The following is a 10,185-nucleotide window of genomic DNA, read 5'->3' as shown; positions in this document are numbered from 1 at the left end:
TCCAATTTTAATTTGGTTCTCCCACCCATTATCTCTTCAACTTTTTATTCCTTTACAGTAGTAGGTGTTTTTCTCACTACAATATATACCCAGCACCCAGGCAGTTCCTGGCACATCAGATCATTAAAAAATACTGAATAAATTGGTATCTATGTAATCCTGAGGCATTTGACACTGTATCTTGCAATAAGTAGAAGTTCAGTAAGGGTTTGTTGTTTTAACAACTTGTCTAATTATTACTTATCTTCTCTAAGCCAAATTTAAAGTCATCTTCTCAGCCTTCATTCAAGAGTAAGAAAAAGAAAACTGGGTCTTTTGATGTTAAAGGATGAATCCAATGGGAGGACCATTTTGTAGGTCAACATAATTCAATCTGTTCCTTATTTTGTACTTTTAAAAGTGATTTGATCAGTTTACTGTCTATCATATTTCTGAGAAAAACCTTTCACCTGTTTCCTTTTTTTTTTTTTTTTGGTTGGATTATCTAGAACTCATACCTTCCTTTTTCAAGCTCCAGCGGAAATAATGTAATCCAACAAAATTTAGGAAAGACTTATCCACCCCAATGCGAAGAGTTAAGCATTTAATGTTTTTTTAGCCTGTTGAAATTTTTTAATTGCCATCCATTGTACTATCAGTCTTCAGTTTTCTTGGGATTTACATTAATCTGTAAATTTCATTAACTGGTAGTGAGTGAAAATAAATACTACCGATAGAAGTCAGAGGTATCTCTAAAGCTGAACAATGATTTAAAACTGATTGTTGGGCCCCATCAACTTCTGAGAATTTTCATTTCTTAACAAGTTCCTAGGAAATGTGTTGAGAAGCACTTTGAGAAGCATTGCTTATGGGCAGTTAATTTTCAACAAGCTACCATCACAGAGCCAAGACTACATATAAACCTTTAATGTGGATTGGCTTACTTATGTTCAATTTATACTGAGCCCAGGATGTATTTTTGTCCTGGTACAGATTAGATTGCATTATTATGGTTCGACTTCCTTACTTTTAAAAACTTATTGCAATGAGAGTTAAATAGTTCAATTTAGAGGGCCTAAATTCTGATCAATTCTAATAACCCTAGTATTGTTTCAAAAAAGTATTTAAATGATGACAAAGACAAAATAAGTTCTTTCAGAAATATTTCCATTTTCAAACAGATGTAAATTCATACAGATTTGTCTATTATCAATGAACAGCAACCCTGGGCACAGTGGTGCACACCTGTAATCCCAGCATCTCAGGGAGGCTGAAGGAGGAAGATTGCCAAGTTTGAGGCCAGCCTTGGCAACTTCGCAGGGCCCTGTCTCAAAATTTAAAAGGGCTGGGTATATAGCTCAGTGGTAAAGCCCCCTAGGTTCAATTCCCAGTACCTAATAAATGAAAAAAGATAAAATGAACAGGAGCATTCAATCTTCCAACTTGACAGAAATGATATTGAATTTGAGCTTTGGGGAGCAGATTCAGGGGAAAAAAATAGTGAAGGTTAATTTCAAATATTCTCTGGTGTTAAAAAGGAGAAACACATTCTCCTGTTGAGTCCACCTAAATATAATCAAAGCAGTCATCTGTTTGATAGTATCTAACTTGAGTGTCATGGCTGTCCATTGGCTTTCCACCCTGATCCCAAAATATGCTCAAACAACAAGGTTTTCATTAATTTATTCTTTTAAAACAAGTCACTTCATACAGCATTTATATATTTAAAGTCATACACCTCATAAATAAAATCAATGCATCTTAATGACAATGGCAAATTCACATGAATTTTACAAAATGAAATTAGGTATCTTCCAGGTAGCAGCAGTGCATTAACTTTGAAAAAGAAAAAAAACAAAAACTGGCAAATAGACAAAGTAAGATTTTGAAAACAACACTGTTCATTATTCTTCATAGGAAAAAATGTTATTTGTTTTGTTTTGCCTTTCTCTACTACTTTTTCAAGCCATATTCTAAAGCTCTAAGTTTGACAGCCTTGTGGTTTTCTTCTTGCTTTAGGAACATCTGCCTTTACTGTATTAATGCAGGAACTGCAGAACTATTGTTATTCTTTATTCCTTTGAACAAACTATACATACTTATTCTGCAGTTTAAGCTAAGTTCAAAAATTTTAAAGGAAAATATAACTTTGCTGAGTATATTTCCTGTAAACAGCTTGAGTCCTGGATGGCACCAACGTGAACTGGAAAAATGACATGAATTAGGTCCCCTGGTCCTTTACTTAATTTATGGATTATAATTAACTACATATTCTACACCAGACATAAAGTCAGACTCACAGAATCTTAATTCTAAGTCTTTCTGATGTTAACCTTTCTGCTTATCTTTAACTTAACCAAATCATGTCTCTTCACTATCACTAAACTCCTACATGTAGGTTACTATTTTAGAAAACAAAAGTACAAAAGGGAATCAGCAAAATTCATATATTCATGGTCTTATACTTTAATAACACTCCTTTTCATCTATGGCTCTGCTACATTCTATGCCAAAAAAAAAAAAAAAAAAAAAAAGGAGGAAAAGGATTGGGGCAACACAAAGGCATTGCTTGGAAATTTTTCTGAAACTCATAATTTATGACAAGTAATGCATTCATTTGACAATCTCTTCCTTTTTAGTGGGACTTTATTCTCCTACCCCTTTTTCTCCTTTCACTCTAAAATACCACAGGTTATCAACCTCGATTAAATGCATGTGAATCAAGAATTAAGTCAGCACCTCACAATTCAGTATCAATGTAATATCTTTTTCCAAGTCAAATATTCAAAGCACTATAACAAAGTGCTAGCTAGCGTTTGGAGAAGATAAAACATTTCCCCCAAATCAGGGAAGTTTCTTTTCATGTTGGATGAAATATGGCTAAAATATTAAATGCTTAATCAGAAAACATCTTTAGTTAATAAACTAGCTTACTCAAATTGTGTTTCACTTTAGACTTAAATGATGTTGGCTCTATGTGACATTTTTAAGGCTTCTGACTTAAAAATCAGCTTCCTTAAAATAAGTTTTCTTAGAAACAAAGAGCTTTAAGAATCTACATCTTTCAGAAATTGTTAGTCATCTTTGTGCTACAAGGACAAATTTCAATACTGCACTGCACAACAAATAATAAATCATAATCACTTCATAGCAATAACATATTTAATGCTAGGGCACAGATCATGCTCCTAATAGTTACTGAAATTGGGTTCTACTGTTATCAAAACACCAGAATGTTTACCACTTGATACACTAAACATTTACAGCAATAGTTGATTATGAAGAGCTGATGGTTAGCAGCTCAGAAATTTTAATGTCCTCAACAAGATCCCTATAGAGCTAACATGTAAACTTTTATTTCATTTTTTTTAAAGTGCTGCAAACAATAAATGTGTCTCAACACATGAAAGAACATAACTCTTAAATATACACAAGTTTAAGAAGGCCACCTGATTTATCAAAAGAAAAAAAAATCACTCTGTTGCTTAATTGTACATACTCCCCCACTGTAATTTTTTCAAAAAGATAAAAAACTATGATTAGCCAGGGTACATTGAAACACCCTTGTTTTAATCTCTACACAGGACAGAAGAAATAACCTAAAAAGTTAGGTGTGGGCACTTAGGGGCATAAATAAATAAATTAATTCCTGATGATGATTTTGCTGGGCCTTGAACTTCTTGAAACAATGGAATGACTTTATAGCTTGTAACAGGTTCAAGCTGACCAGCAGACAAAGCTTCAAGGGTACCACTTGACTATGCCCATTTCTCATTCATGGGAAATAATAATTAGCAAAACATGTAACATACCAATGTCTTCATTTGACTAACACAAAATTCTCATGGATATTAATTTCAACTTCTGAAGTCACTCTATGAATGAATCTTCAGAGTACTATACCTGATCTTTAATCAGAAGAGTAAGAAAGAACAGGCAATAGGTTGGGAAAGCAGTCTATTCATTCTGCCATTAACTGTGGCAGAATGATTCTCATTTTAATTTAAAAAAAAAATCTTGTATGACAGGCAAAAACTGAATAGGAAGAAGGATTTCATTCTGCTCCTCCAGTGCAAACTTGGGACACAGTTTCTTTTAATACTGCTGTAAGTACTAAATCCATAGAGCTTTCAAAATTCTCAAGATAAGGGCTGGGATGTAGCTCAGTTGGTAGAGTACTTGCCTCATATGCACAAGGCCATGGGTTCAATCCCCAGCACCACACACACACACACACAAGAAAAAAAAGTTTACTAAGTGCAGTAGGAGGAAAAAAACCCTTTAAATTCTGTGAGGCTTTCAGGCTTTAGTTTAGAATACGCAGTTTAAGTTTTTAATTCTTAATTATTGTCAGCAAATAGTGTCTCATCTTGAATTTTTCCATGATCAGAGAACTAAAGTACTAGTGCTGAATTTCAGCAAATATTAACTTAAAAAGTGAATTCTGAAAGCAATTTGAATATCAATGTCTACCTGGTCAATGGACAATCTAGGTATAAGATAAAATAGAATAAGACCCCCAAATAAATACCTGACAATATGTAAACAACAATTATAATGAAGGGGCTTAATTTTAAAATGAGTGTTCTATGTCTTCCATGTTTTAAATTAACCCACTGTAGATAACATATTCTCAATTTTAAAGTGACAATAATGCATGCTGGGAAACATCAAAACATGCCAGGCACATTATAAATTACTCAATACTTGCCACACAAATAAACTTCTAAATCTAAAATTTCAGTAGCAAAGGTCAAATTTGGCTCCTGAAGTGGCACAGAAAGGAAGGCAATTTGATGGATGCTACCCAGTAGTATAATCTTAATTTATAGTTTTCAATTTAATATTTTCTGGGGGAAATAAAGGAGCTACAAAAACCATCTAGACCCAATGACAGACAGGTATGAAGAGATTTTCATATCATATTCATCTGTTCATATGATGATTGCCGAACATTAAGTATCATAAGCTCAGGAGCATTATTTTTTAAGGCTCAGTAAAAAAAGAAAATGAAACACTTTCAACTTAAGACTGATCATAATAACTTATAATGCCTAAAACAGCAGTGCACACAAAAGGTACTCAGGAAATGTCATCTGATGATTTAAAGCACACTTTGTGAATTGTTCCTTCAAGGAACTGTCCTCCTAAATCGTTCACCTTTATGTTCCTTTATTTTACATGGCCACTGTCACCAAGTAAAAGCGCTACAGGTAAATCTCAAGTTTAAAACATTTGCCAAGAAGATATGTGGAGTTATAAGTGCTTTAAAGTATCCACTGGTTCTCTATGTGAGAATAAATAATGAAAACAAGATAACAAAACTTCACAACATTAGGCCTCTTTACATGTGTAAAATACATAACAAATTATAATTTAGCATCCCTGATCTTCATAAGAATTAAGAGGTAGGAAACTTTATCTGGAAGATCTTGTGGTGAAGCTAAGTTTTAAAGGGTGTGCCTTGAGGATCAGTCCACCAAGCAAATGGCTACACATCTGATATTAGGAAGAAGCAGAATTCAGAAAGCTGAATAAGGCAAGGATTTAAAAACTTTCATATTTTGGAAGTGAAACAAATTCATTCAATAGTATTACACCAATTACTTTAAAACTGTTCAAAAGTCAAAGTAAAATATGAAAGATAAGCCAAGTGCTAATTTGTAACATGGAATATTCTAAAGAGCATTAGTGGAGGGATACTGGCAGCACAAATCAGTAGGTAGGTATGCAAAAGATCTTATAAAAACCAAACCAAGGTATAACATTATCACTTTAGATGAAGACTTTTTCTTGGAGGAAGTGCTCTTAACAAAAAGGCTGAGAAAATTAAAGCCCTTTAGGCAAATGTTTTTTTTTTTTTTTAAAAAAAAAGCAAAAATTGAGCACTCAAATTTTAAGGAACTTTAACTGAAATAGCACACCCTGCTTAATTTTAAAATTTTGTCCAATGTGACAAACACTAATACATAAATTGCATTAAAACATGAGGCCAATGGTCTTTTAAAGCTTCAATAAGCTGCTTCAGGCACCTTTTCCCTCATACATTCTACTTTTATACACTAGAAATCTTAAACAGGACCCAATCAATTCCTGTTTAGATAACATTCTCAAGGAATAGACTTATCCCTGCAAAAATTGCTTGCTATGTACTTATAAGTGGTTAAGTACACACTTACAAAGTCTAACAAATTGCAGTATAAAATTAGTTTTGACAACTGTGAGTATCTTCATTTGATGAATTCTTAATTTAGAAACTATTAACTCAGTTTTAAAAGGAAGCAATTACTGGAGACACTGTGGTTCATGTCCAGTGGCCTTAACATGAGGCCTTCCACATTACCCCAAATATGATGTTTTCTTCTATAAGTTAAAGCTCCTGGATGCTAGTTTGTAATACTAAAATCCAATCTTCAGGTTAGTGTCAGCAAGTGGCTGAGGACCACCTATTCTGTCACCCCAGCAGAAAGAGGGCATGTATCACCACTGTAGACACACATCTGTAAACTTGCACACTAATTTTAATCTTAACAAGGAATTTCAGTGTCTTAGTGGTTTAAGTTAAAAGGATGGTTCAAGCATTGTGTCCTTTGTTCTTCAGGGTTAAGAATAGCTTATTAGAAAACCCAGAGCTTTCTGGATCTGTGAGGTAGTAGGCTTCAACCCTCATCATGCATAGATCACACTTCTCCAAAGTTGGTATGGCCTGTCTCCTTGGCATGGTCCCTTGCTTCTGCTTGTCCAGTTAATCCTTTCTGACACACCATACATCTCAGGGTGAAGCGGTTTACATCAGTAAATTGTCTCATTCTTCTAGCTTCATCTGCTAGTTCCAGTGCTTGTACAAGGACAATATCATCATTAGAGGAGAAAATGGTCAAAGGAGGGGTATCTGGATCAGGGAAGTTACGCTGAAGCGGATCATAGTGGATGCCATCATAGATCAGTAGAACCCTTTTGGTATATCCTGCATCTTCTCCAAAACGATCAATTCTTACTGTTTGTGTATCTACTACACATATTTCACATTGATAAAACTTAGACAAAATTGATATCTCGATTGCTCCCCCCCAAGTATCATCCCTTTTGATCCAGTCACAGTACTCTTGATTTGTTTTTCCCAGTATTGCCTCACTATATAAGTCTGGATCACTTGCTACAATTTGTGCTATAAGACGTCTCATCTCAGGGGCACAAGCTGGATTCAAGACTCCACCTTCAACGACATAGTATACACTGGTAAAGAGGCAAGAGTTGTCCGCTGGGACCACAGTTCTGGTAAGCACAGGCAAAGTTTCCCTGACATAACTAGGAGCACCATGTTTTGTATATGAAGGTGAAGTTTGGGGTCTGGTTTGGTCTTCTTCAACGATCAGCATGTCGCCTGTTAAAAATAAAACAAATCCAGAACTGTGGTGAATTATAGACGAAATTAAATTACAAACAGGAGTTAAAGAGTATAGTGGAGGGAGGCTGAGGCAGGAAGACTGGGAATTCAAAGCCAGCCTCAGCAACAGTAAGGCACTGAGCAACTCAGTGAGACCCTGTCTCTAAAATTAAAAAATACAAAATAGGGCTGGGGATGTGGCTCAGTGGTTGAGTGCTCCAGAATTCAATCCACAGTACCTACCCCCCAAAGAAGAATACAACTTTATAAACATTTGTTCACTGACTCTTCATAAAGAAGAAAACAAAAGAAAACAAAACACTTCAGATTGCATCCCAATTTAGTGAATTGGCTTGGAGTATATCCCTTTATACATATTTTAAAAGATACATTTTGAAAACAAACTTTTCTTACTTGCTGTCTGCATTTAAAAGCACAAACATTCCAGAAGATGTTCACCACAGACTAGGCCACTAGGGGGTTCTCCTCCTTCTGAAACTTAACATATCTACCTTATTTAGTGTTTACAGAGTTCTTGACAGAACGACGGAAAGCTTTTAATTGTCAATGTTGATGTTCAAGTTTTAATACTGAGCAAAAATTAACTGCTGTTGGTTAGAACTTGAAAGGGCTTTTAATGATTATTTTTAAAAGTTAATTCGAAAATGGGTAATATATCTGTAGAACTATATAAGAAGGGGACTGCAAGAAGAAATCAGGAAAGGAAATAAAGTATGATGCAACATTCAGATACTGGGGTTAGAGGGGGGAAACGCACTAGGCAAAGAAAATAGGTCCTATATTTTTATAATTTTGTGAATGCAAAGAAAATAAAATGAACGAGTTTGTTTCCAGGTTGATCTGAAAGCAGGCTGGGGAAGAGGGACTCTTAGGCTTTCGGCTTTTCTCTCAAGCGTGGGTAAACAAAGGAGTTGTTAGACACTTGCCCTGCCTCGGTCAAGTTCTCTCTTCTTTGATCTAGCCTCTCCCCTGGCCTCAAAGCCCCCAGCTGACCCACTGCTGCCTAGCCTTGCTGGTTCTCACTTCTCCCCTCAACGTCCTTCCAGGAATTCCTCAGGCCCCTGCCCCGATTCCCTTACCTGACTGGATGGGCAAGTCCCCCAGAGTGGTATCCCCGTTGCTGAGATCCAGGCATTCGGGCGGGTATCCGACAAGGATTCGCTGATCGCTGGGAGCGATCCCGGTGATGGCGGCAATTTGGCCCTGGAGTTCTCGCAACCGGGTTCGGCTGGACAGTCCCTGCAAAACATGGGTGCCATCCTTGGCCTTGCAGCGGAGCCGCCACATTGTGTCGGCGCGGCCGCCCACAGGCCAGACACCCGCAGGGCCAGCTTTGGTCCCCCCAGCCGGTTGGGAGACGCCGCCGGGGCAACCAGCCGCGGAGTGGACTCCAAAATGGCCACCTTTTGCGGGGCCAAACATCGCGAGATGTTGCCGGTGTTACAGTTCTCGCGACACTTTGGTTCGGCCTCTGCCTTAGTACTCCTATTAAGGAGCTAACTCTCTTAAAGCGATAACTAATTTCTCCGCCCACCCTCAAGAGCCGAAGGATAAATTTGTCGGTATTCTTAAAGTACAGCTGTTCTTGCTACCTGTACAGAGAGTGAGTTGCCGCCCGCGTCGGTAGCATATATGCTCAAGCGAAGAGGGCGGGGGAAGGAGTTCCTGAATCCAGTAGAGTGGAATGTAACCTTGCACCCAGGTCGGAAATTATTAAATCGGGACTCTCAAACTACACCAGGAGAATCAGAATGATAAGAACGCAAATGAATGCCAAGATTGGTCAGTGAGTCAAAGGCTCTGCCAAAAACAATGAGACTCGTGACTAGACTCGTGGCTGCACCAAACATTGACTCATTGGGGTTAAGGGGGCTGGACCAGTGGCCTTTCCACCTCCGTGGGACTGAAACTTGAAAACGTCTATTTGCCACCTCAGAAAGCGCAGTATGAGGTCAGCATCTGAGCCTAGGGCGATTGCCTCATTCAGGTAGTGGCAGTATAAGGAGGAATGCAGAAGACTAAGGCTTGTCATCCGAATTCCAGTTCAATTCCTGGGTGTACAAATATGAAGACTTCATTCCTGCCTTCAGTATAAGTACTTACTGTAGTCCAGAGAGAAGAGAAGGCATAAGAACATAACCGCTGAATTTCATAGCAACGTGGTTAATGCTAGTTATATGGCCATTTTCAACCTTGTGTGCCTGGAACCTAAGACTGTGCCTTGAAAATATAAAGTGTTCAATAACTACTCTCTGGATGGATAAAGACAGTTTGTAGGGCAACAATAACACGCTGAGAGTTGTAGAACACCTCAAAGAGTCTGTAACTACATATTTGAACTGTTTTGAATGATGAAAAATTCTCTGCAAAGGAGAAATAAATAAGTTCCTGAATGTATCCATTTTTCAAGAAATCATTGTTCTTTTTCCATCCTGGATCCACAGCAAAAGTCCCACCCTTTTTAGAGGGGATTTATAGATAGAATCAAACATCAAAAGGCCCGCTGGGGAAACTATGAAAAGTGTAGTTCACTTGGAATGTGCACACTCCATTACAAGCTTCCATCTGTGAATAAATTTCATGAAATCTTTGCGTCTTTTCATATCTTTCACGACTCAGTTTCCTTTTTCTGCAGTTCTGGGGATGGCACCCAGGGCTTTGAGCATGCTAGGCAAGCGCTCTACCTCTGAGCTATATCCCCAGCCTCCCTCTCCAGTTTTTTTGCTAGTGCAGTTTTCCCCTTTGTTCTTCAAGATTACTTACCATCGCAGATGATATAGGGTGGGGAGAAAAGAAGG

The 10,185-nt window shown here is 37.4% G+C and overlaps 1 protein-coding gene across 1 annotated transcript; it reads right to left on the bottom strand.

The window, feature by feature from the left end:
- Window positions 1-1,699: 1,699 nt before the first annotated feature.
- On the bottom strand, window positions 1,700-8,809 carry Yod1 (YOD1 deubiquitinase). Its single transcript, XM_026387511.2, has 2 exons — window positions 8,467-8,809; window positions 1,700-7,363 (listed from the first exon to the last, which is right to left on the bottom strand). The coding sequence occupies exons 1-2, from the start codon at window positions 8,807-8,809 to the stop codon at window positions 6,660-6,662; spliced, it is 1,047 nt and encodes a 348-aa protein (XP_026243296.2). The 3' UTR covers window positions 1,700-6,659.
- Between the last annotated feature and the right edge of the window lie 1,376 nt (window positions 8,810-10,185).

Source organism: Urocitellus parryii, chromosome 9, assembly GCF_045843805.1.
Source record: "Urocitellus parryii isolate mUroPar1 chromosome 9, mUroPar1.hap1, whole genome shotgun sequence".
NCBI lineage: Eukaryota > Metazoa > Chordata > Mammalia > Rodentia > Sciuridae > Urocitellus > Urocitellus parryii.
This window is presented reverse-complemented; position numbering and strand designations above follow the sequence as displayed.